A 27,686-nucleotide genomic window follows, 5' to 3' on the forward strand; every position below is an offset into this window, starting at 1 on the left:
CAAAAAGTTGATTGTTGCAGCACTTTGATTTATCAGTCTGATCATCGGAATCAGATTTAAATATCAGACTTGAATTGTTAGTATAATTTTGTTGCACAATCTCCTACACACAGCACAAAGAAGTTGAAACAAATCTGTTATATTTGGGTAATTGACATCAATACTCACCAAGATGGACATTTTTTTTTTGACAATTTTGTGTGCAGGATTGAAGGAAAGCTGTTATGAAGGAAAGCAGAGTATGTAGGGGGCGTGGCCTCAGTGTGCATATGTGCATGTGATTGATTAATGTGCAGGGGAGAAATGTAACAAAAATTGCACAAAATCTGGTTGTTTTAACCAAGATTATCCTGCAAGATGTTTCTTTTTTCAACTACATTTAAGTTTCCTTTTATTTGCTAACCTGAAATTTTGTCTAGGTTTATTTCAGCTTTGAAAATTCCAAACATTTTGCAACCCTAGACACAACACGGCGCAAAAATTTTACAAAAGCCCGTTCTAGCTCCATCAGAGTCAGAGTTCACAGTTGAGCCTAATAAATCATTTCTGGAGAGACGCTTCAGCGACGTCTCTTGCGCAACCTGGCCACTTTTATAAATCTGAAAAATACATAAGGCTGGAACCAATACTAATGATCCTTTCGGAAAGAGTGTAAATTTATATTTAATGCAAATGAAAAATCTGAAATGCATCATACAGAATAGTAGGTGAACTAAACCTAAAGCACTGATCCACATATTAACACTCAAGTGCACAAAGAACTCGATGCTTAATGTATGAGATACAGTGAATCAGTGAAAAAGTCAGATTTTTTAGGACAAGAGAAATCTTTTCTTTATTTCCATTATTCACCCCCCCCCCCCCCCCCCGTGCAATTCCTTCAAATCAGTGAAGAATCACTTCTGATCAGTGTCAAACCTATCTAACTTATCTGCTTACATAGTGTGACTATGTACATGGTGTTGCTGTGAAAAATCGGTCCATCCACGTATTTCTACACATCAACGGAGCCTTTGAACCCCCAACTAAACCACCCACCCGAATTAATGCGCACGATTATGACGATAAGATGAAAAGAAAGAAAGAATTATTTACTATGTACTGAACATCTGTTGGACTGCTGATACCTGGTCAGCTCCTGTGCATGCATCAAACCAGAACTCAACAGACGGAAGAGTAGATCAGGCTCATTTACAAATATAACCAGGGCTCTTAAAGAAACATTCACCCACAACAAAAGAGAAACAAAAAAAAAACTTTCAAGGTTTTTGAAAGTACTTTGATAAAGCTCATGTACTTGGTACTCATCTGTAGCAGTGTTGATGTATTACAGTGAAGCACATCTTTATTCTTTCCTCTAAATGATGAGGCACAAAGAAAGCACTGAGGTATAAATCAATAGTCAAACAGTGCGAATTAAAAATGATGAGATAAATAAAAAGCAAGGAAAGCCAGTGGGTTGAAAGCACTCACACTCACACACACACACACACACAAATTATTTCAAAGAAATCACCCCATTCCCTCCCATCACAAATTCAAAGAAAGCTGCAGCTCCTTTACTGCATTCTCTCTCTTTTTTAAACAGGTTTTAGTATTTGAGAGAAAAAAAAAGAAATATATTTACAAAGTCATACTTCTAACACCGGAACACATGTCAGCTACCTACACCTGCACCTGATGCACTTTAACATTAGCGAAAAGGGAGAAGTGTGATATTTACATGTCAATTTGAAATCAATGTTCGAGGGAAAGAAAGGAGAGAAAAACAAACAAAACAAAACAAAGATGTGGTTTGTGTGTTCTGGGTTGCAGCATGTTGCTATCTATAACGAGCGCTTTTATAAGCATGTGTGAAATCACACACAAATCACTTTTTTTTTTTTTTCTTTTAAACACACATACACTCCAATGGAAGCTTAAGATCTGTAGAACTTAGTTTGAGTTGTTAGTGAGCCCAGGCACCGGGGCGTCTACGACAGCGCTCTTATCTCTCCTACAGAGACGAGTACAGTCCAGGCTCTGATTGGTCGAAATCAGTCCACCTTCACCACACTGTAGATTTTGGTCACAAACCAAAAACAGGCAAAGAATCCGATCGTTCCTGTGAAGAGGAAAAGTTCAGCTTCGATTAAAGATTTTACTAATATCATATCTGTATTTAATAATAAAAGGCTGGCTTTCAAACAAAAAAAAATGTCCCTTAGTTATTAATAGCGGTCGAGGCACCGATAGTTAATGAAACTATCGACTATTAGCAAAAATCCATACTGATAGTTTTTCCGGCTGTCCAGTCCGCCTCGAGAGGATAATCATTGATGCCACGTACTGTTTTTATTTTTGATTATTTATTTTTTTTTTTACACGAGATGGCACGCTGCACGAAGAACGCAATATTGTATATTATTTACAATTAATTAATTATATAATTCTGTAATTCAATGAATATATTCATATTTATTTCCTTAAGCATAGTTTCATGACTCAGTAATTATTATTATTATTTTTTTATATAAAATTCAGTACTTTTTTTTTTTTTTTTTACACTTTTTTTTGTTTAAATCCAGTTTTCATTTAAAAAAAAACTATCGGTAGATTAATCGGTTATCGGTAAGTACGATCCAAGCCATCGGTAAAATCCACGGTCAATTATTTGTTAGGTTCACCCACCAACCACATGAATATGCATAAGTAAAATATTTTATTTCTTTAACAATTAATATGAAAAAAATGTCATTATGACTGTAATAATGCTTTTTTTTTAAATAGGCTGTATATCTCTTGAAAAGTATTGCTCATTTGTCTATATGGTGCAGAACAAAATAATAAACTAATCTAGCATCAGGAGGCATAATAAATACATTTAAAATCATAACATCTTCACAACAATACTGAGTCACTCCAGCCTATGTTAATTTTGTTACAATCTGACATTAAAAGAAAGGAAAATCGATGTGGCCCTTACAGAAATAAAGTTTGGGGAGCACTGATCTAAAGTCTCTGAGATATGAATTATGTAAGGATAGAGTGTGCTGTTATAGGAATATAATCAATAACGGAGTGGGAAAATGTTTCCACCCTGAAGCTGAGTATTTTCACCACAAAGTTAAACTCACTCACTCACACACACACACACACACACACACACACACACCTGTGAAGAGGAAGAAGATCAAGGCCATGATCATGGTGTAGCCAAAGTAAAGGATGGTGCTGGCCAGCCCAGTGATCTGCAGCTTGGAGAAAAAGTAGTGCACGGCGTACACCAGGAAATACACTGCTGTGAAACCGCTGGTGAGGAACGAGCGCCACTGCCAGTGGTAATCCTGACCAACACAAAATAAACAACAGCGTCAATATCCTGCAACTGTATACGCCGTTCGGGCATAACATTATGAGCGGTGAAGTGAGTAACACTGATTATCTCTTCATCATGGCAACTGTTAGTGGGTGGGAGATATTGGGGGCAAGTTAACATTTTGTAATTAAGGGGGTTTTACAGTATAGTAATAACTGATTCATTTACAACCTTGGATAACATGGGGTTTAAAGAGTCCAGTATTATTAATAAGAACATTGCTTTTGCTAAAAAAATAAAAAAAATAAATAACCACCATCACATTTATCACTTTTTTTTGTATTTTGTACTGTTACATAGTTGTGAATGTGGAAAAATGACAAGTGAGTAGTTGCAGTAGTAGATACATTTTACAATATTTCATCTGCATGTCTGTTTTATTTACTGATCAGCCTCTTTTATGGACCAGGTGCGGTATGTTTTTTTGCTCTCTGCACTCTACTTTAGTGGGCGATCTTAGTTCACTTTTTCCCTGGGTGCATAAGAGCTTCTAGAAAAGCATTTAAATTCACCCAGAAGTGTGCTATGAAAAAACCTGTATTGTTCAGTCAATCTCAAACAGAACACAGAGCTCCATTTGTGTTGAGTCCCCATGTGATTTTTGTGTGTGCGCGCACATGTGTGTTCTGTTAACCTCAGCACAAAGGTGGAAGTAGCAGAGCAGGATGGTGGCCTCAGAGCAGGTGATCACCAGGATGATGAAGACAAGGAAAAGGAAGCCAAACATGTAGTACATTTGATGGGACCTGGAGACAAAGTGCACACACAAAAGATGATCAGGTTACATATATGGCATATAACAGGCGCCCATATCCAGAGCGACATAGAAAGTGCTTTAAGTCATTAATGCTTTAAGTCAGTAAATCAGCACTGGTTCGCTAGAATGTGAGCTGAGTATACAATCAGCCTAAACTCTTATATTAACGCTACATACTTGCATCCTGAGCTGTACAAATCTGGGCTATTTTCAGCATTTCAGCTTTGTTTAAACTCTATGACTAGTAGCCAAATCAAACATTTTCACCAAATTCTATGTATATTTAATTTTGAAATAATCAAATTCAAGCCATGGCAGGTTTGTGCACTTGGCTCAAAAAAGTACCACAATCATAAATACACTGTAACGGGTTTTAAAATCATCTTTATTGATGATTTCCTCTAATAAGTTAATGGACCCTTTTGGAGCTCAGTCTTCTACTGTCAACTCACCAGATGCTATTAAGGATGAAGAACAGCTGAATGAAGATGCATCCGAAGGGCAGGATTCCGCCCATCACGATGCCTGGGAGAGGTTTGGTGTAAAAGGATTGCTCTGGAATCTGCCGAGGAATCTGATTGGTGCGCACGGGGTGTTCGATGCCCTACGTCACATAGAAACAACTAACAATTAACAAACACACATACACAAAAAAAAAAGCCCATGCAGAGGTGCAAACTTCACCAGCGCTTCAAGACGTTCCAAGTAGAACCTGGGAGCTTTAACATTTAAAATAGGTTTACATTTAAAATCATGTAACTAGCTTTGTAGCAGCATTCAATGCACTCACAGCTTTCTTAAAGCCAAAGTAGGCGCCCACAAAGGTCAGAGGGACAGAGATGCAGAACCACAGAGCCAAGATGGCCACCAGAGTACCAAAGGGCATGGCTGCTGATGAGCCCTCTCCCCACAGAATCAGATTCATCAGGAAGAAATCAGCAAACACCACACTGCAGGAGGAAAAGAAGGTTCAAATTTTAGCATTCAAAACAAATGACAAAAAGCAAGGGGTTGAAAATGTTTATTTATTAAAGATTTGCAAGTCCATAACTGAGGTCGAAGCGTTTCACATCTTGATGCATAGCCAACGATACGATACAGATTTAAAAAATTATATTTCTTTGGTTCCGACAGGAAGCAAATCATCAATACTTCTAACACATAGCCCTTTAACAAACAGACCCAAGATGAAATAAAACCAGATGTTCCTTTCCTGCTCTGTCTCCAGGAAAATGCAGCTCTACCTCTGCCATGTTAATCTGTATTCTATGTGACTCTCAGGACACGCCTCGGTCCCTGTAGTGTTGCGATACGTCATAATCACGTTGTAACCGTGGAGCTGAGAGAACGTGCTCGAGAAACAGTTTAGCGAGTAGAAATATAGTTTTTGCCGAAGCAAATTTTTAAAAAACGATGCATTGCTATACAAATGCCAACTATCTGATGCTCATTTTTTTTTTTATCGATGCATTACACTTTCATGCTGATGCACCAATGCGAATCTGTGAATCTACCATCCCTAATATTTATCAAGCAATAAATCCAAAAGGATGTATAAAGTGCAAAGAAAAAAAACTCACCCAGGGCAGAGGAATGATGTGAGCAGCACATTGGTCTTCCACTTCTCACCTCCGAACGCTGCCCACATCAAACACACATACACTCACATCAGTACACATGAAACATCATTTCATTTCAGATTGTTTTCTGATTTAAAAAATATCCAATTAGCACAATGCACGCAAATGTTGTTTAAAAAAAAAAAAAAAAGGAGAAAACAATTTAAATAGTGTCACTCTGTTGTATTATTATTTTTTTAGGTCTCTCCTGTGTGTTTGTGGGGCCCCTTCTGACAATAATTAGTAATAATGACCAGCACACGGTTTTAACAGAACTCTGAGATCAAAGGTGAGGGATTAGTGTCTCAAATGAGTACTCACACTTGTACAATCGGGCAGCGATGTAACCAGCCGGTGTTCCCAGCAACACCCAAAGCACCACAGCGCACGTCATCAGAGCGCCACGATTAGCCGGGGACAGGAAACCTAGACACGCAAAAACTAGAGAGAGAGAGAAAAAAACTCATCGTAATAAAACATTCTAATGATTAATAATTGATTTTGTTTGTTTGTTTGATATATGAGTGATGACTCAAGGTCACTTTCTTACAACTTTAAATGAGTGTAAGGGCAGGTGGGTTTGCACTTACACAGTGTGACGAACGTCATGATAAAGATCTGCGTGCCCGACCCAAGGAAAACAGACAGGAGCATTCCTTTACGTGGTGGGCGGAACACATCACCATGCACCAGCTTCCAGCCAAACTCCTCCTGAGCATCCTCCTGATAAGAGAACACACACAAAGACGTGACAATTGAGGTCATGTATGACAAACAAGGTATAGAGATCTGGATGTGGCTTTGGTTTGTGGTTCACACATCGAATAAGGGTTAAAGGACATGAAGGGAGGGGGGGGGGGCTGCTTGATGAGTTTGGAGCTTGTGTGTGTTAAAAAGAGAGAAAGACAAGGAAAGAAAGTCTTAACATCAGAGAGACAGAATGTTAAAAGCAGAGGTCGACCGATTAATTGGACACCGATAGATGATTGCTGAAACTATCTGCAAAAATCCATACTGGTAGTTTTTCCGGGTTGCATTATACGGCCTCTAGAGGCGAATCACTGACACCACATACTGTTTATTTAAAGTGTCTTTTTTATTCATTTTGAATGCAACTAATTTTATTTGGAGTTTATTTGCTCAATACTCAATAATATAATAAATATATTCCTATTTATTTCAGTTAGCACATTTCAATACGTTTTTTTTATATATATATATATATATATAATAAAGTTCAGTACTATTTTAGATGGAGTGTTTTGTTTTTTTTAAACTAGTATCCATTTTAAAAATTATCGGGTTGATTATTCGGCATGTACAATCCAACATAGCTACTGGTGTCTGAAAAATCAGTCAACCTCTAGTCAAAAGAGTAATTTAAACAAAAATAATCTCGGTCTGAAGATTTCTTAAAACAACTGAGACAGTACTTATACTGCTTATTAATCCAAATTTATTCTACAGCACTGTTGAATTCTCTCTTCTGATTTGCTCCTCTATTCAGGATGTTTTCTTGATATGTAACCACTCATTGCCCACTCATTCCGACTCGGCATCAGCTCTGTTACGATAACAAACAGTGTGTGTATCATAGCATCAATTGTAGTGTCTACAGTGTTGTGAGATGCCAAACTGACCACTGAGTCCATCTGGTTGTATCGGGCGATGTCCTTGTGCAGTGTGCGCAGCATGATCATAGCCACCATACCAGACAGGAAGAGCACGATGACCAGGGAGTTCATTATACTGCAGCCAAACACACAGAAATTAAATGAAATCAAACAGACTGTAAATACAAACACTCATTTTTTTTGTTTTTATTTCTATTTGTTCAATCGTGCACGGTTATTTTACAAGTATTGTGTGTGTATGTATGAAGCAAAGTCTGTATGAGTGTAATGTTTGTGTGGTCTCACCTAAACCATTGGATGTTGGTGTGTGGCATGGACTCCAAAATATAATCCCACCGAGAGGCCCAACGAATGTTCGGCTCCTCCTAGAACCAAAAAAACAACAAAAAAGTCTGATTAGACATGACAGATCAAACAGAAGAGCAAAATGAAATCCTTATTTGCTTTTTATAATGCCAAATCTTGCTCTGAAGCCTAGAGGTCGTCCAATTAATCGGTTTATCAGATAGGTGATTGCCGAAACCATTGGCAAAAATCCATACTAATAGTTTTTCCAGGTTGCATTATACAGTACGTTAGCGGCATCTAGAGGTAAATCCCTGAGGCCACGTGGTGTTTATTTAAGTGTCTTTTTTCTTATTCATTGTAACTGTTTTTATTTGGAGGGTTACTTTTTGGTTCAGTTTTAATGCATGTCTTGTTTTCTTCAATATTTATTAATATAAATCATATATTCATTTTTATGATTCAATATTTTTTTTTTGTGGAAAAAATGTCTACTATTTTCCATGAAGTATTCGTTTTTTTAATCCAGTATCCATTTTAAAAACTATCGATCCAACATATCTACTGGAATCGGTCAAATCCACCATCGATCAACCTGCAAGAAAAACTTTTATGCAGTCCTTCAGACATACCAGAATTGGTTTTAACCTTGTGTCAAGCTTGAGGAAAGATCAGTTCAGGCTTAAGTACATCAAACTGACCTTGAACTGTATACTGTAGGTGTAGGGGATGCTGATCTCTCCATCGTGCTTGTTGTAAAGACTCATGGGTGGCCCTGTGCAGTCTGGAGCATCTGGATTGGTTTGTTTATAGCTAAATGACACAACGAATACAACAAAATGCACCTGTTAGCAGCTATTACTCAAAGTAAGTCTTGGTGCGCATTAGGGACAAAAGTACCTCTTTGGCTCCATCTTGGCAGCGACCAGTCTGGAGTCAGGAGCCCCATTCTCCACGTTGTGGTAAAAGATAGTGATGTCGACATGGTTGAAGATGTAGAAGGTGTCTTTGTCATTGAACTCTGACTGCACACAAAAAGAAAAAACAAAACAAACAATCAGCACCTACTGCAGTAATGAGATCAAGCACTACAATCAACCAAGCTGGTGTTCAGTACTAATGACAAACTGAGGATCTCACGTTGACGACACAGGCATCCTTGGCCAAGCCGGTATCCGTGACGTAGCACCCTATAGGAAATCCGGGGTTACAGAATTTCTGGTTGTCCTCCACGTCGTAGCACCAGGTCACGGGCATGTTATCCACAATCCTGCAGGAGGCACAAAAAAAAAAAAACGTGAAAAGAATCAGTTGGCCATCTAGTGGTGATGTGTTGCGTTTAGAAAAAAAAAGAAAAGAAAAGCGAAAAGGAATGGAGGATGAAAAGAGGACTTACCAGTGATGCTGGTAGTTAAGGAGCATGCCTTTCTTCAGGAAATCCAGGTTGGCTTTGTCCTGTGCAATATTGGTGTACTTTTTGGTGCACACATGTTTACACGTCTCTTTCACCTTAAACGAAAACTGTAAAACATAAAATAAAGTTTTCAGTGTCAAAATGTTCGAATGCAGAACCGAAAATGCACACAAACCCACACACACAGTTTCAAGAGACACAAGGCTACAATTTAAAGACATGGCACTGAGTAAGTCCATTATTATTTATTGTTGTGCACTTGGGTGATTAACCTCATCCACTGACTGAACTTTCAGACAGAGGTCACAGAGTCCAGGGGTGAATTGAGAAGCCTTTTGGTGTGAAATCGGATTTGTGAAAATGTCACTTCATCTGCTTGGATTTTGAGTATTAGAGCACGAAAAAAATTATTAAAACAATTATTTAATGTTCTCGTAAATAAATGTAATTTTAATGTACTTCACTTCTGTACTTAAGTAATTTTTGGCTACTTTCTAGATTTACTGAGTATCAAAATTACAAGCAACTTTACTACAATAAGCAAATACTCAACTAGCTTTTGTTGAAGTTGAATAAAATATCGCTCATTTATTTCGTTTAATTTATCGATTAAATACTGACGGCTTTATTTGGTGACATGATGCTGCAATTTTATTTGTTATGTTAGATATTGAATATTGATTTAATACCGTGTCTTATTTTTTTTTTTACCTTGTTTGATCTTTGTTTCATTCTGGAATGTTGTGTTCATCTTGCAATGTTGAGGTATACGATTTGATTTGTATTTTAGAAATTAAAACCTCACAAATCACTTTCTTTTTGGCTTTTTTACTAACATGTGGTGTTGGTGTTTAGGACTAGTGCATCTATGAGCCTACGTTCAATATGAGTCAAATACACTGTGTGCTGTTTAAATCAGATACTCCAAGACTTTTAATGAAATTGGTGACTTTTTGACATGTAATGGAGGCCGTTTTGCAGTAGGATACTGCTACTTTTACTCAAGTATAATTTTCAGGTCTTCTTTACACCAAAATCAGTGACTTCACAACGTACTCATTCCACACAAGCACGCTACATAAACCTTGATTTAATAGATAAGCGCTTTACTAAAACAATTTCTTGAAGGTCAAACAAGAAGTTTCTCTTCACAACCTGTAATTGACTGTTCATCCATTTGAACATGAACAATACTTTATTTTAATGGCTGGCGAGTGAGAGTGGAAAAGTGAAAAGAATGAATGCAGGTTTTGTCACAGATACTAAATTAATGCAGTGTGCAGATCCCTGCATGATAAGAAAAAGTGCATGTGTGTGTGTGTGTGTGTGTGTGTGTGTGTGTTTATTACCTTGTAAGGCGATGGCTCAATTCTCTCTCCGAAAAGCACCTGGCCCAAGTTTTCCGATGGCCGCTTTTCAGCATCCACAGTGCAGAAGTCAAACCTGAGTTCCATAAAAGGTCAAAATAAATAAATAAAGGCAGTCAGGAAGCAGAGTTTTTAAGGTTATAAGACATTAATGTTTGGTGTGTTGTGCATTACATAATTTTCCAATATTAATTATCTGAGGCAATTCCAGTCAGATGTATTGCATTTTTATATATATATATATATATATATATATATATATATATATATATATATATATATATATATATATATATATATATATATATATATATATATAAAAAACCTTAATGATGACGGAGGCGGAGTAAAAAGTGAAGTTGGTACAGCCCACATTTATTTATTGGAGTTCCACGGAGGCACAGAAAGGTCTTAAAGAGCTTAGTGTTCATGTCGGGACAATCCCTCCTCAGTCCTGCACCTCATACTCGCATTCATCTGGAGGCGTTACATTTCTCCATGCTCTCCCCGTCTCTTAAGCACTAACACTCCTGACACTTGCTGACTGGTTTTCGCCATTGAAAAGACACAGGAAAAACTGGCCAAACTGCTCCACCCAAACGATCGAGAAAACCTTACGTCACGCTGCTCTACCACGCTGTGGAGTGACGGGCGTGTAAAAAAGATTCACTAAAATGCGATGAACAGGAAATCCTTTCCAAGCAGGTGATGCAGCGCATACCACAGTGCGTAACAATGTGACGAAGCAGGTCAGACTTTTTTTGTTTTGTTTTTTATACTCACGCTGTGTATTCATACGGCAAAACCGACTCCACCGAATCCAGTCTGTTCACAAACAGCTCGATTTTATCCTGCAAAAGCAGATAAGAACAAAAAGAACATCAGGTTATGCAGACAGTCAAATTCCCAAAAATCTGAAGCAACATCTTTATAAACACTGAAAACGTGCACTGATAAGACGACGCATTGCAGGAGAGAGATGTTTATTTAGATGCTTTGTTTTAAGGAATGAAACTCGGGCAACCAGAAACTGTTAATTCTACAGTACGGAGGACGTTTACACTTTCCTCATTCCGGTTAGCGAGACAAGCCTTATCTAACTGTGAAAGAAACAAAGCAGAAGCTGGCGAAGGAACAACAATGTGATGATAAGAATTTGACAGCACTACAAACGGACAGGAAAAAAAAAGACACAGGTGAAAATTGATGTTATAATAAATGTATTATAGGAAAAAACAAAGTGATGTAACGGAGACGAATTTAACAAACCTGTCCCCCCGTTTGTTAGTTTGTTAAGCATTAACATCATGTTCGTTTCAAGGCTATAAACATGACATGTGTAATCATCAAATCCATTGCATTTAAATTACTATGTAAGAAATTCCAGCTTCACATGAGACAAAAGAATGTAAACACATTCAGGGGATACATTATTAAAAAAATCCATCGTAAACATGTTTGTGTGTAAAATCGTTTCCCAACAGTATCGTAAAAGTTACAGTCCAACACCATGTGTTTAATTGTCAAGGGAGTTTGACATTAGTGACACAAGGGAGGAGCTTCACCCATCAGTAGAAACCTATGAGTAAACCTTTAGTGGCCAAGTCAGCCCTGAGTGTAGACGACCTGGTCATGCCTTGATTTGAAACTATAAGAAACATTTCTTTTAGTACTCTTTTAACATTTCTTTGTGCAGGTCCCATTCCTTCTGCCATTTGTTCAAGTCTAGATCAGCTTCATAATGGGGGCTTTTTTCTTCTTGTGCTGTTGAAGCTCACACTAAGATTTCGAATGAAATATTTCCTTACACTGTCAGTACATCTGCAGTTTCCAGGAGCCACAAACCCAATAAGCTGTATTGGACTAGGACATTAGATCGGATGAGGCACATTGTCAGAAAACTGTGGCGATCAGTCACAGATCTTACACGAATCCCAGACCGTCGCAGAATTGATATCTTGATATCGTGTGCACCTGGCAATCACAGATATAAGTGCTTATTCACCCGATTCCAGATTTGCTGTTCTGAAATGCTTCACTTTTCTGGGAAGGCTTTTCACTGGAACGTGTGATCATTTAGCTACACAAGGTCTTGAGGACCTGACAAACCATGGAGCTTTGTAGATCTTGGGATTATCATAGAGGAATGGATTTGTGCCTCATAATTACAGAGAAGGTAACTTCAGCATACAGAGACATTGTGAGCACTCCAGCTTTGTGATAACAATTTGGTGAAGAGCCACATCTGGGTGTGATGGTCAGACTTCCACATACGTTTAGCAGAAAAGTGGGATTTATTATTATAATAAATGAATAAAAACCATATCAAAATACTGTTCTTAATAATAATGACTGTTATAACGAACCATTATTGAAGAGCACTTTTCCATCTGTAAATATTGTACTTAAATGGGCCAAGTCACCCCGGGGCTGTCACAGGAGCCAAGGCGGCGTCCTAAATTACCCCATGACACGTCTGAAGTGCACTAGGAAGGAGGCAGAGTGAGGCTTCTCTCCGTGTGTATGAATAAGAAACAGGAAGTCGATTGGGACACAGCCCGGTTTCTCGGCGTGTTATCACAGGGAGTAAAGAAAAAATATATAGAAATATAAAAGATCACTAAAATGACTCCAGGACCCAAATACGCGTCCTTTTAATTATATTATGGTGCTTAAACCACCAGGAATACGAATCTAACCGCTGCGAATGATATTATCGCCATGTTTGAACTGCCAGTTTGTTAGCTAACAGAGCTAGTTCGCTAGCTAGCAAGATAATGCTAAAAGGGTTTAAGTGAAGAACGAGACACTCGTTATATAGCATTATAACCGTTAAAAAACACGAGTAAATAATCCAGGGAGACTCACCTGGCATTCCCTCTGAGCGTCTTTTGCCTCCTGGGAATTTTCACAGAAGCTGACTGGAGCCAAACCCGGAAGATAGAAAGCCGCAGCATCCTGCAGGGAGAGCAGGAGTACGGACATCGCCGCCGCCGCCACCAAACGGACTCGCAGAAATCCCACCATCGTGCCTCGGTCGACGTGCTAACACCTCATCCAGCAGTGTAAAGCCTTATCAAACAGCGCCGGGACTCAGAAACGGATCATCCGGCGTCGGCCCGCGCGGGTCACTCGGAGCGGAACTGCCTGCCTGCGTAACCCACTTTTCTAGACGTGACTAGTTGCCTGCGTTTATTCTCCTACCCGTATTCCGGTTTTAACCCTGCCCCGCCACTCTGATTGGCTCGTGGAGTCTCGTGCTCAGGTACAAAACCATGGATTGGTCAGTCGTACTCCTGACTGACAAATAGGAAGACGGGAAATCTAAACATGGCGGAAAATGGGTAGGAGGAAAAGAAACGCTGGGTGAAGACACGTCATCGGTGCACGCTGGAATTCTGGGACAGAGCCTTGAACATTCGATATAGTGTGTCATATTATGGCTACTTTTATTTATTTTATGTACTTTTTTTAAAACAATTATAAATAAATTCTTGAAAATTTCATATTGTCCAATGCCAATGTTTACTTCGAGCATTCGTTTTTCCTTCATAGAGACCATAAAACCTGTTCTGATGTGCCTAGTTCATGTCACAAATGTGTACTGTAGCAATAAAACAGAAAAAAAAAAAAAAAAAAAAAAAAAGAGGCAAAAATGACACACAAAAAAAAACATTTTAATGCACAACTCTAATACGGAGGACATCAAATTAACACAAAAGCACGTCCGGTAGAAATTACATCCTTACAAAAAAATCTTTCTAAAATATTAAACCGGAACAAGAGGCGGTTCTCATCGACAGTCCTCTGCCACACTTAGGATACAAAGTTCATTGGCTTTAGGAAATTCTACAGTATCTTCATAGGCTAGCCTTTTTCCAGTCTCTATGGAACGGATCTCTCAAGCCTGCGTCGCTGATTCTCCATTAGCACTGACTCCTGAACAGTTTCAGAGTTTCATAGCACAACACGGGTCGAGTCCGAGAGATCAGAACACGCTGTGCTCACTGGGGTGTTTTAAGATGCACACACCTCAGTTGGGGGGTTAGTCGCGGGTGCCGGGTCGGCTTTCTCCTGCCCGGCAGCCATTTTCTTCTTAAAGAGACGTATGCTGAGCTGCAGCAGTTCTTGGTCCACCACTGGAGTGCTGGTGTAGATCTGCTTAGTCGTCCCCTAAGACCCAGAAAAGCGGGCAGATGTTGAGATACGACTTGGTGGGAATGAAACGGGGCAGAACAGAATGTGACGGATATGCGGTCAGCTTTATGTTGCTGAAATTATTCACAATTAATTATTCACAATTAATTGCATTACTTGCACTAGTGGAAACTCTAAACTGGACTTGACTAGCACAGCGTCACTTTCACATTTTCTCTTTTTTTATACAAGCACATGGACACGAATGACAATCACACTGAGTCACTAATCTGTACTTCCTTCATACGTATCCATCCATCCCTTCTGTTTAATTCATGTTAGTATGTATATGCAAGGACATTACTTTCAGAAGAAAAGACATTACACAAATCACACACCCTGGTGCGCATGATATTTCTCAGTGTCCGGTATTTGTAATACTTCTTTTTTTATGATTTATAAAAATCACACTCTTGTAGAGGAGGATAGGAGTTTGGTTTCTCATACTGGTTCCTTTATAAATTCTTTAAAGTTGCTTTGAGAACGTCCTTTGTGTAAAGCGCTATAGAGGTTTTTTTTTTTTTTTTTTGCTTCTGTCCAACTGGAGTGAGTAACAGATCATTTTAGGTCACTTTTAACATATAAATTATGACTAAGTTTGCTTCTGCTGTGTAGTTCAGGACTAAACCATTATTCCACACCATCTGTTAGCCTTTTGAATCATGTTCCTCTGATGGTTTCTTCCCTAGGATTCATCCTCTCCACTGTGGCTCTCATGAAGAAACTTTCAGAACTTTTATAAAGAAATGTCCAGATTACTGTGGAGTTCCTTTTTGTGACAGGGTCTACACTTAAAAGTGCTGTAAAGATAAAACCGAACCCCGCCTCAGGGTGTATATGTTACCTTGTCATTTTTGAGAAGCTGCCTCCGGATGGCGATGTCTCGACGTGCACAGAGAGCCTTGCCGCACGGCCCGAGGTTTCTCAGCAAGTTTGCTCTTTCTGTCTTCCTGTTGAGGGCGGCCATGTTCAATGCACCAAGCTCGTGTTCGAAAAGCTTATCTGCATCTAAAAGCAGCATCGGGGGTGAGAGCAGTTCATAATGCTGTTTAATAACGAAGCACAGATTTAAAGGAAAGAAGGACAACTGTACGTCTACCTCTTTACATCTCATTAATTAATAAAAAAATAATGAATAGATGTAATAAAGTTGTATAAAGTGCATCAAACACCATCTAATCTTGTAAAAACCCTTTACTATGAGGCTTCAGTGTCGTTTTCTCACCTTTAGCGTCTTCCAATTCTTTAACGCAGACCTCTTTAACACGTCCGAGGAGCTGAGGACCAGCCAGGCGACGAGAGACGCCCACCCGCAGCAGCATGGCTCCCGGTGTGAATCTTAGCAGTGCAGCTCCTGGTGCCCGAGTTTCCTGTTTCTGCTTGGGCATCAGGCTGGACCAGTCCACATCGATCACATCCAGGGGTCCTGTAGAGCCACATGAATAACCAAGACGTAACATTAGAACAAAATCAGTTATAGTGACAATTTTTATTCTAAAATAGTTTAAATCAAACCAACTACAAGATGTTTGGAATCACATGATTTATACATCAACTCTTGACAAATGACAAGGTTGTGTAAAAACTAAATTTTCTTTTGTATTGTTTATTGCAAATACTACGAGTCTCACACAATTGAAACTACAAATGTAGCTACAAAGTATGTGTTGTCTCTATAATTTAGTAACTTGTACTGTATTTTCCAGACTATAAGCCGCTACTTTTTTCCCACGCTTTGAACCCCACAGCTTAAACAACGAAGCAGCTAATATATGGATTTTTCCTTGTTTTTTCCCAGTTTCACAAACTTTAAGCCAAAAAAAGCCCCATAACTTTAGACCAATGAAATTGCGGAACGGGTTCAGGTGAACCAATGAAACTCTTTATATTAAATCAGATGCGCTCCCACTGAATCGGGCCGCACCACATCATAAATATGGATGATGTTCCTCTGACGTTTGACCTGCCGCTCACTCGGACTGTCTACAGGAAATGCGAATCATTCGTCACGCTGAAAACAACCGGGTATGAAAAAACGCACTTTAGCTGTGTTCTGAGCTGCACGGCATCGGGAGAAAAGCTTCACCGATGGTGATTTTTAAACGCACGACGATGCCAAAAGATAAACTCTCGAGAGAAATTGTTGTGAAAGGAAGGAGGAAGACAGTGAACTATGACTTTCTTGATAGGCTACTGTTTAGATACAAGCCGTGTAACAGGCACTGTCTTTCATTAAAGCCTGTTTAAAGTTCAATTCAGTGGGTGCTGCTTATATTTGGGTGAGCTTAATTGTCCGGAAATTACGGTAATGACAAATGTTCTTTGGCATTCGAGCTCGTAATTGTAATTAACATACCCAGTGTCAAATAAATAAAATCATTTATTCTGAATACATAAGTGTTGGCTGTAGGCCAAGCAGTGCATTTCACGTTTCTACCTGGAGTTTTCTCTTCATCCTGCTGATCGTCTCTTTTCTGGCTGTCGGCCAAGATCTCATCCAGCTCGTCATCACTGATTGGCTCGTATTCCTCCCCGCCCGACACCGCTGACTGTGCGTCATCGCCCTTCCCTTCATCCTCTATTGACACACGCAAAAAGGTTCTTTAGTAAAACACATTATTAAGGAACGAGAAGTGCAGCTCAAAGTGCAAACTCTGACCAGAGCAACAATGAATGAGGCTGCATTCAAGTGCACACTCTTCTATGGTTTATTCTTGTTTAAACAGGTATGGATTAAGCATAATATATATAAATAGAAAATAATTCAGAGAACCATCTCACCATCGAGGCTGTCTATCTTCTCAGTTTCACAGGGTTCTATCTCGACATGTGGCTCATTTGTAGCAATGGGCTTGTCCATGTCCACGAGGGCTTCTCGAGGCAGCAGGGGCTCGTAGTCTCCTCGTTCGATTCGCATTTCCGCTCGGCTCTTGGGGTCCACCAACAGTGGGAGGTCAAAGGGCAGCATGCGTTCTCTCTCTCCCCTTTCTCTCTCTCTGTCCCTATCCCGTTCGCCACGATCGCGATCGAGGCGCTCATGTGAGAGCAGACCCTCAGGCTGCAGTCTCTCCCGCTCACGCATCTCACGCAAGTCACGCTCTCTGATTGGCTCCCGGTTAGGCCGGAGAAGGAGGGGCTCGCGACCTCGAACACCCCACTCACGGGGTTCTGGTTCCCAATCACGTGGCTGTGAAAGTGGCTGGTTCTGTGGTTGCCGGTACTCCTTTCTGTCACGATCAAACTGATCTCGCTCGCGGTCCCGCTCGCGGCTGTCATGTGAGCCGGCCCGTGAGCGACCTTGCCGCTCGGACTCTGGTGAGCTGCGCCGAGAACTGTGACTTCGCGAGTCCTGGCGGTCTGAAAAGGAACAAAAAGTAGGGTTTTAAATGGTGGTGTACTGAATAAAGCAAATCCAAAAGCCAACATACACAGACACACAGGTACACGTGTTCAATTAGAGAGTTTCTGAGTTTCGGCTCAGAAAAACCATTTTTAAAACCATTAAGAAAGAAATTTCGAGAACCCAAATCTGCTTTAAATCATGGAATTTGTTACCTGATGAAGTACTGCGACTCGGTTCTTCTCTCCTCAACTGGTCAATCCTTGACTTCCTCTCTTCCCTTGCTCCACTTGGTTCAGTGGTGACAGCCCGATCCCTCTCTCGCTCCCGTTCTCTCTCTCTGTCCCGGTCTCGAGAATTGGCCCCCTGTCCTCGTACCCTGCGTGGCCGTAACCCCTGCTGGCCGTCATCTGTGCGGTGGGCTGAGTCATTAGAAGGTGAACGGAGCCGGCGTGTGGTTGCCCGACTCGGATTGCTACCCATGCTGCTACTGCGCTGCTGCCTTTGGTCGGCCTGCTGTGGTTTGCGCAACATGTGCTGTGGCAGCAGCGGCTGCAGTGGGAGAGCGTGCATGATCATGGGTGGGTCAGGAAGCAGCGGGGCTAGAGGTGGGTTTCGGCGAGGCAGCAGCCGCTCTTGAGGTCGCTCAGATGAAGCTTCGCTGCGTTCTGGAACCTCCTCGTCAGACCAGTCACTGAAGTTAGTGTCTATTTTGAGCGGTGCTGCTAAAGCATGGCCAGATATCAATGCCCGCTGAGAAGGTAAGTCCTCCTTGTTGATCGGCGGTGGGGTCTGAGGGCCACGGCGTCGCTTGCCCATGGGTTGCTCATCATCAGACGGATCAGACTCTGCACCCCGGGAGCGCTTCCGCCTCCTCTCTAATGATTTCTTCTTGACCATTTTAGGTGGTGAGAGAAGTGGGCGTGGAGCTTCAGAAGGTGCTACGGAAGAAGAAGGTGGAGGCTCGGGGTTAGTGCTCTCCTCCTCTTTCCTGTTTTTCTTCAGGTTCTTTTTTTGAGACTTTGGTTTCTTCTTGCCTTCCCCATGCCCGGAAGGTGGAGGAGCATCTCGTCCCTCGAGGCCACTGGCGGAAGGGGCAGGTGGTGTGATGGCATCTTTTTGCTCTTTACCCCTTCGAGACTCGGATGCTGGCGTATTCAGGGAACTCTCAGAAGCATGATCTCCACGGCGCTCCATCCCTCGACCCGCACCGCGTTCAGCACGAGGGTCCGTCTCTTCATGGCGACCACGCCCTTCCTTCTTGTCACCGCGACGTTCGTTGTCCCTCCAGCGTGTGGGCTTGTCATCGGTGGATACCCGGGGAGGGGAGCGGCTTGGTTCTTGAGGACGGACAACCTGACTAAGGAGTCTGTGTTTATCACCTGCGCAATACAAAACACAATCAGAAAGCTGAAATAACCCTGCTTTGTGTTGAAACCTTCTTTGCTTTTGCTTCCGTTTACATTCGGTCCAGTTTTCCAAGAAGTTACCTTTTTCCTCTGTACTGTTGTAGCCATCGCTGTCTGCAGGACTGCCTTCACGTAATTTTTTAGGAGAAGGCCGGGGGCTGGGAGTGTTCTCCAAACGGTGTCTTTTGCGTCCACTAAGAGAGATGTTCAATCAAAAAAACAGTTTAGTGAAACTACTTGGTCACAACTGGAGTTTGGTGAGGTGCACACTGCGCGATTTTGTAGTCCGAGACAAATTTTTTAAATCCCAAACGATTCCTATAATCCCCGGCTAAGATCTGTGGTCTCTGACCACCACTTTGTTTACAGACAGCCAGTTAATGGCCTTTGCAATCTTTTTTCCTCCTATTATGAAATACTGGATTTTCACTTTCGTGCAGTGAGTTTTTTCCTCAAGGCAAATCATGAACAAAATTGGTTTTTGTTTGCTGCTAGCTACCGTTAGCGAGGGAAGTGAATGTGTCACGGATTGATGACCTAATCTGATTTTCTTTTTCTTGTGTGCAAAAACACCCGAGATCCTACAGAGTCACACAGGGATCACGTTTGGACAGTCTGACAAGCAACAATCGCAAAGGACTCGCACAGTGTGCGAAAATCTATCATCAGAAGCTTTAAAAATATACCTGTTTTTTCTCTCTTCATGAGTATCTCTGGTCGTGCGTTCATCTCGTGGCTCCTCTCTTCTGTCCCGCCTCTCCTCCCTGCCCTTATCCCTCTCCTCCCACTCTCTCTGCCTCTCCCTCTCTCGAAGCTCCCGCTCACGTTCTCTCTCCTTCCTCTCCCGTTCCCTCTCTCGTTCGCGCTCTTCCCGCTCACGCTCCCGCTCTTTCTCTCTCTCTTTCTCCCTCTCTCGCTCCTCTCGTTCCCGCTCTCTTTCACGCTCCTCCCTCTCCCTTTCTCGCTCCCGTTCTCTTTCCTCCCGCTCTCTCTCACGTTCTCTCTCCCTGACCCGTTCCCTCTCAGTCTCTCTTTCCCTTTCTTTCTCTCTTTCTCGCTCCCTCTCTCTCTCCCTGTCCCTCTCTCGGTCTCTCTCTCGGCCCTCTCGGTCGCGGCCCCTGTCCTCCCGCCTGTCTTCGCCTCGGTCGCCCCTCCGCTCGTCTCTCCTGTCATCACGCTCCGCGTCCTCACTGCGGCCTTGGTGGCGACCTGGTGAGGGGGCTCTCTGATCTGCTGAACACAGAATCAGTGTCACATTTCTAATTACTAAACAACAAAATGGTTAATTTACCATTAGGGAAGTTCTTTTATGTAACCTTCTATATATATATTTTTTATATACGTATATATACACAGTCTAACCTCTATCCCTGTGGTCACGACGGTCTCTGTCTGCCTGACTTCCGCGCCGATCGTAAGAGGAATCCCGGGCCTGCTCTCCACGCTCCACGTAGCGATCACGTTCTGTTCCTCTCTCTGCGTTTCTCTCAGGGCTCCTCTCTCTCAGGCCACCGCTACGAGACTCCCAGCCATCATGGCTGCCACCGTCTGCCTGCGATGTACGAGACCCACGAGCTGATCCTGTGCAGGAAGGGAAACATTATTAACCCACAAACATTTGAGAACACCGCATTAACCATACAGAACGATCCCCTTACCTTTTTCAGAGTTGTCCGATGCACGTCCCCGTCCTCTTCCCATCCTTTCTGCACGTGATTCGTTCCTGCTCTCTGCCCTGCTCTCGCTCCGGCCCTCTTCTCTGCCGTGTCCTCTCCCATAACCTCTCTCTTCTTGCACTGAAGCATCATCTTTCCTATGAGCTTCGCTCCTTTCCCTCTCCCTGTCCCGGTCTCTCTCACGGTCTCTCTCCCTGTCCCGGTCTCTCTCTCTCTGTTCCATTGACTCCCGTCCGGAGCGCTCTCTGGTGTCCCGTACGTCTTTGGCATCGCCGCTGCGGTGTTGTCGTTCCTCACGTGTGTCTCGGCGGTCTCGGTCGAAGCGCCGCTCTCGGTCGCGGCTCTCTCGTTCGTCCCGCGAGGAGCTCTGATCCTCAAAGCTGCGATCGTCCCGCCCGCTGTCTTTCTCACGCTTCCCGCGGCTCTCTGGATGCAAAACACAGACACCAAAAAATACTCAGTTGAATACATGTCTCTGTATTTTTGCTATATGAATTCGAAAGTCTAACAAACTGGTACCATCTCGGCGTTCGTGACGTCGGTCATGTGTAGGGCTTCTCTCTCTTTCTCCCCGCCCTCTCTCCTTTTCCCGCTCCCGGCCCTGCGAGTGGTGTCGGGAGGCGGGGCTTGATCTCTGCGGCGTAGGGGGAGAATGGGACCGTGATCGGCGTGATGCCTGAGCAGCCGTGGGTGAGGACGACAAGGGGGGAAGGAGGTCCCGCTGATAGGACGGGGAGGCGGAGCCACGGCGCCGGCGAGGAGATGGAGAGTGACGTTGGTGGGAAGACCCAGAATGAGAGGAGGGGGAGTGATGAGGACGGGACGTAGGAGAGGGGCTCCGGTGGTGACGTGGTGGGGTACGAGACCTATAGGGGAACAAATGTATAATTAAAAAGATAAATAAAATAAATAGTATATTAGAAGTGACATCAATCCAATAAGATTACAATATGCAATGAGCAATGTCTGCATTTCAATTGCATGATGGGACAACCGTTTACGCAAAATTTTTGGCCCAGAGAAAATTGGAACTAAGGTTTCTCGAACTTGCTGCAATTGTACTGCTATACAAGCTGCACACTGACTACTCTAAAATATATCCAAGTTACATTTCTTTATTGTTGTACCTTGAGATGTAGTACTAAAACGGTTGCTGAAATGTGAGGGTGTACTCATTTTTTTAAATAATAACCCATTATATCCATCTAAAATTCACCGTAGATATGATTACCTCTGAGGTGAGCTTTGTTTTTGGGTGGCAGGTTTAGGAGATGAGGACTTCCTCCTGGTCTGGGGTGACACCTCTCTTCCAGGAGAAGATACACTTCCAGATCGTTCCTCTGACGTCACAGATCGTTTAGCCTTATGGGAACTGTCGGAGCGGTCCCTACAAAACCCACCAGTTATTCATTATAATACATGTGTCTTTATTTTAATCTATTGGTTTTCTTCAACACCCAAGAACTTATATATATATATATATATATATATATATATATATATATATATATATATATATATATATATATATATATATATATTAGTTTTATCTCTTATAAAAACAGTTTGTTCACACACCTGCGCTTTTCTTTCTTCTCCTTGTGCTTATCCATGTCTCTGCCCCGCTCCTTGGGTTCTTTCTGCTTGTCTTCACTCTTCTCCTTGTTCTTGTGTTTGCCCTTGTGCTTTTTGCCTCCTACAGGCAGGTCTAAGGGCACCGGGGGAGGAGGGCTGGGTGTACGTGGCCCTTTCTTCTTGCTGTGTCCGCTCTTGGATGATCTGATCAAAGATTAGAGTGTCAAATTTGTTCTTTTAATAACTGATCCACCAAAGCATCAGCAGCATAAATAGCAGGCATAAACAACATTATATTATTATTATATTTCTGAAAAATGGGGCAAAGAAGTTATGAGAGTGATAGAATGAGGAGAAAAAAAGGAAAAAAAACAACAAAGAGCTCCTACACACTCTTAAAACACAGGGATATCAGTGATCGGAAATAAAGCGAACCTGCTTTCAGCCTCCTCTGTTCTGTTCTGCTCCCCCACCGGGGAGGAGATAACTGATGAAGAGGACGGTTTCTTCTCCTTCTTGCTGGAGCCGCCGCCTTTCCCAATGGACTTGCGTTTAGGAGAACCACTGGGTTTTCTTTTCGGGGAGCCGCTAGATTTGCGGGACAGCGGGGAATTCTTGGAGCTGGAGCGATCGGGAGACCCCTAAAAATAAAGACACTTTGTAGTACACAAAATGACCTCAAGACACACACACACACACATCATAAGACAAAGCGATTCATGTTAACAAATGTGTAATAGTGCAATTCAAGCAGAACTCCATGCCTCTAATTTAAGTATAATAAACCGAGTTCAGACTGGGAGCTCAGATTATAGTATAAATTCCCACAAATACAATAATTGTTGTGTCAACATTAAGTTTATATTGATGCTACCTGCAGCACAAAATTAGCCAAAGGGCTTTTCATATGGCAACTCAATGCTATAAACAAACATCGACAGTGAATTTAATGTAGCAGCAATAATTGTTGCATTATTAGGTTTGTTTTTCACTGAAAGTGACTGAAAGTAATGGCAAAAGCTACACTTTTTTTTAAGTTTCTGGTATCTTTATGACAAAGACAACTGGTTTTTAACAAAGTAACAAGTTTTTGTCATTTATCATAAATATATTGCATTATGAAACGTTTGCAATATTTTTCATTTTAAATTAATATTTTCAAATTTATCATGTATTTTCAAATCTATACATTCTACACGTGTGCTTACACGAACATTATCGAAAGGTCCAGAAGATCTAAAACCGTTCTGTAAGATTTACTTTGTGTGTGTGTGTAAAAACACTGAATTTTGATTATTAATTACATTATATTTATTTTTAAAAGTTTAGCTACAAAACTTAATAAGCGCCAATTTTCGGAGTCTTGATTTTGACGAGCTTCTTTGTAAACATATTTATTATTTTTCATTAGAGATTCAATGCAGTTTATGCTGACCTGAGAAAAAGGGCTACATGATCTACAGTACCTTATCTTTGGAAGTGCTGCTGGTCCTGGTCTTGGTCACTGATTCCTGTTTTGAGAATAAGCCCAAGTTAAAACCGTGGCTTTTTCAAACTGGTATGTCCTTCACATAGGATGCTTTATATAAGCAGCAGTTCATAAATGTGTAGCTGCCTAAATAACCCGAGGGTGTGTACCTCCTTCTTAATGAGGAGCTCTTCTCGTTTGTCCATGTTCTCCTGCTCAAGCTTCATCAGCTCGTTCTGTATCTTCTGCCTCTTCATTTCCAGGGATAACTCGTAATCGTAGTCACCGTTATCAGAGTCTTTAGGGGGGAGAAGAGAGATAGATCAAGAAAGTTCACAATTCGAGTATTAATTTTAAATATTATATGGCAAGTTAATATTTTGTCCTCAAAGTTGATGTTAAAAGCAGTAAAAATGGGCAAGCGTATGGATTTGAGCGAGTTTGACAAGGGTTAAATTGTGATGTCTAGCAGCTGGGTCAGAGCATCTCTAAAATGTTGTCGGTCTGCAGTGATCAGTATCTATCAAAAGTGGTCTGAGGAAGGAACAGTGGTGAACCCAGCAACATTGTCATGGCCGGCTGAGGCTCATCGATGCACATGGGGAATGCTGTCCAATCCAACAGACGAGCTTCTGTAGCTCAGATCGATGAAAAAGTTAACACTTAACGGGTTCAGGACTGTTTCGGCAGCAAAAGGAGGACCAACAATATCATAATGTTCTGATCAGTGTATATACACACACATGTCTGACACATTGTAGTAGTCTATCAATTATCCTGCTGTATCTATCTTACCTTCACGACTGCCTTCCCACTCTGCAGCTTCCTCTTCGCTGGCTGGCGTTCGTTCTTTAGTGATCTTTATATCTTCCTTCTCTCTGTGTCTGCTTCTGGATGAATCTCTCTGCTGCTCACACACACACACACACACACACACACACACACACACACACACACACACACACACACACACACACACACACACACACACACACACACGTTAGCACACTGTGTGAAGAGAAGAAGGGGGTAGTTTTATTTATGAAATGGTCTTACTCTAGTTGTTGGTGAAGTAGGTTCGTCTTGGTCTCTCTTCTGTGTGTCTGTATCTACATCCTGTCTCTTATTTTTCATCCTCTCCCGGAGATCACCAGTGGGCCTCTCAGATGACCTACACACAACAAACAAAATAGCAGGGCACTCAGTATATATGTTGTTTGGTTGTTAAATACCTTTAAAATAAATTTAGTAATATTAATTAGTCTCCTAAACCATCAGGACCGGTCCTGAGGTAAGCCACCTCACCTGCTGAATGCGCCAGAAAAATTCTTGCCCCTTGCCGGAGTTCCATGCGTGTAGCGACAAGTGTTGCCGTAACTGCAATTTCCTGTCTTCAACCAATTTCTACACTGGGTCTGCGGGCGAAATTAGATCGAGAGTTAATTAGGAGCCTCACTCCATAAATTACTGAATCAGAAAACGGGATGCTGCTCTTTGGCAAATGAAATATTTCATTTCATGAGGCTGTAGACATTACTCTAAATCTACAAGTTATGAGCCAGCCAAACTGAAAAGTCCGTTTCTATGGTAACAATCAAGGATTGAATGTGTCTCCACAATGTAGTGATGAAACCAGATTTCATGGAAAATGTTTTATTTGATGCGATTCTTGTTGATCACACAGTCAGCGCGTTTCCGCGTCACCTCTGTGGCATTACTGCCCGTGCTGGGTCCGAGTCTCTCGAAGACACTGGGCCTGCGGGATGGAGTGGTCGTACTGCTGCTGCTCTCTGATATGGTCTTCGAGTTTTCCACTGTCACCTTCCGCCTGATCTTGGACATTCTGCAGGGCTTGAGATGAAATTCTCAAACATTAGATATTAAAACATGATATTTGGCACATTTATTTTGTCTAAAAAAAGGCCACACTGGGGTAAAACACTCAGCAATACACTCAACCAACCTGCTGAGATATATAGAAATTTTTGCTAGTGTGTGATTTTCTCAAAACTGATCAACCTGGACATAACGCCAATCCTGGCAATTGGGAATCAAATAACAGCTGACAAAATTTCAGCGTTGCTCCAGCAACTTCACATCATTCAAACAGAGAAGAATCTCACATTTTCTGTAGAAAGACGACCACTACAACCTATATGAATATATGTTTATATACATATACACACATACGTGTGATGAGGTGGTATCAAAAAGTTTCAAGACTAGAGCTCCCAGCTTTCCTGCCATTTCTGGAACGTATCCTGGAAGTCTTCTTTCCCACCTTCGGCGAATCTCCACAATGGTGTCAAAATCTTCGGGAAGAGGGTGAAGTCCGTAGAGGCCAAATCTGGCGACTAGGGTGGGTGCGAAAGTAAAATCGTGTTGTTTCCGGCAAGAAACTTCACATGTGAAAAGAGCTTGGTGACAGGGTGCACGCGTGGACAGAATAAGAGATGTGGCGATGAACCAGTTGCACAGCTCCCATACTACGATGTCTTTTAGCACACTGACTTACAAAAGGTTGGCGCTTCCTGTGACTGTGTGTGTGCAGCCTTGTGCTGCCATCTGTTGGCATGTTACAAAACTAGTATTGAAACTGTTGGATGCCACCTCGTATTTAGTGTTTAACAGATTATTTTCCTATATATTACAAAAGGGAGTTAATTATTTCCTCTATATGAGCAAAGACAAAGATCAGTGAAGGCTTGTGTTTAAATTCTGCGATTGATTTTCGTAGCCCAGCACATACACAAAATATATCAAAGATAGACGTGTGTTTGTGTGAGTGCATGTACTGTGCATAAGTTTTGGCACTTTTGGAAGGTGAGAATGCTTTCAATAATAATATTATTATATAACTGTGAAAACATTTTGGCTATTGATTCTTACTTCTGCACACTTTTTTTCATTGCACACAGTCTGGATTTTTGTAGGATCAGAGTCAGGTGTATGGGTACATATACTTAAATATTATATTTATCATAAAAAAATAAAAATAAAAGGATCCTGAATCGCACAACTAGCCTCCTAATCAAATGAATTAACACAATCTAGCTAACAGGCTAGCAAGTACAAGCGGCTAACTTCTTATCACGACTACAGTTCACTACCTATACAGTAGTGGAAGTTGTCCCACTGTGTTTTTGCATGGATTTGACAGATCCATCATGAGAAACATTATATTTACTTTGCATTAATAACCTCTTTCACGAGCTGAGATCGTTTTTATCACCGGTGTTGCAGCCCAGCAGTCAACTAGCTAGCTGATTAGCATGGTTAGCTTCTCGGCCCAGCTAACGGGTCATGCTAGTCAGGTAATAAACCGACAGAATAAAAAGAGAAAACTCACCGAAATGTTCAGTAAAGCACCGCGTCCAGTTTCATAAACTGTTGTGGAACGTGTACACCTTTTACACGCGGTAAAAATAGCGCAGGTCGTTATACGGCGCTCCCCAAGCCGCCTTCATGATGCTAGGTAGCGAGAGTCCGAAATCTCTAAGGACGCATTCCAAACCGCTAGGTATTAAACACATAGGGACCCTAGGTAGGGTGCGAAAAGAAATGGCTTCATACACTTCGAAGTGCAC

The 27,686-nt window shown here is 41.6% G+C and overlaps 2 protein-coding genes across 3 annotated transcripts; both read right to left on the reverse strand.

The window, feature by feature from the left end:
- Nucleotides 1-645: 645 nt before the first annotated feature.
- On the reverse strand, nucleotides 646-13,684 carry tm9sf2 (transmembrane 9 superfamily member 2). The gene is made up of 17 exons (XM_083522958.1): nucleotides 13,303-13,684; nucleotides 11,218-11,285; nucleotides 10,417-10,510; nucleotides 9,050-9,174; nucleotides 8,794-8,923; nucleotides 8,554-8,678; nucleotides 8,355-8,466; nucleotides 7,654-7,733; nucleotides 7,375-7,483; nucleotides 6,325-6,457; nucleotides 6,056-6,175; nucleotides 5,696-5,753; nucleotides 4,906-5,065; nucleotides 4,568-4,719; nucleotides 3,993-4,104; nucleotides 3,155-3,326; nucleotides 646-2,104 (listed from the first exon to the last, which is right to left on the reverse strand). The coding sequence occupies exons 1-17, from the start codon at nucleotides 13,459-13,461 to the stop codon at nucleotides 2,037-2,039; spliced, it is 1,977 nt and encodes a 658-aa protein (XP_083379084.1). The 5' UTR covers nucleotides 13,462-13,684; the 3' UTR covers nucleotides 646-2,036.
- Nucleotides 13,685-14,090: 406 nt separating this feature from the next.
- On the reverse strand, nucleotides 14,091-27,647 carry zc3h13 (zinc finger CCCH-type containing 13). Of its 2 annotated transcripts, none has more exons than XM_083522906.1 (21): nucleotides 27,449-27,647; nucleotides 25,804-25,950; nucleotides 25,405-25,514; nucleotides 25,156-25,270; nucleotides 24,895-25,006; nucleotides 24,270-24,397; nucleotides 24,098-24,142; nucleotides 23,067-23,272; nucleotides 22,635-22,835; nucleotides 22,288-22,443; nucleotides 21,576-21,922; nucleotides 21,039-21,482; nucleotides 20,743-20,961; nucleotides 20,067-20,610; nucleotides 19,462-19,574; nucleotides 18,187-19,353; nucleotides 17,413-17,988; nucleotides 17,069-17,209; nucleotides 15,857-16,057; nucleotides 15,476-15,639; nucleotides 14,091-14,607 (listed from the first exon to the last, which is right to left on the reverse strand). In XM_083522906.1, exons 2-21 carry the CDS (start codon nucleotides 25,939-25,941, stop codon nucleotides 14,452-14,454), a joined length of 5,283 nt encoding a protein of 1,760 aa, XP_083379032.1. In that variant the 5' UTR covers nucleotides 25,942-25,950; nucleotides 27,449-27,647; the 3' UTR covers nucleotides 14,091-14,451. The 2 variants fall into 2 exon arrangements, with proteins under 2 accessions (XP_083379032.1, XP_083379031.1); XM_083522905.1 differs by having other exon boundaries at nucleotides 20,067-20,613; nucleotides 27,449-27,633.
- Nucleotides 27,648-27,686: the final 39 nt, after the last annotated feature.

The sequence above is a fragment of the Silurus aristotelis genome (genome assembly GCF_946808225.1).
Source record: "Silurus aristotelis genome assembly, chromosome: 20".
In the NCBI taxonomy this organism is placed as follows: domain Eukaryota; kingdom Metazoa; phylum Chordata; class Actinopteri; order Siluriformes; family Siluridae; genus Silurus; species Silurus aristotelis.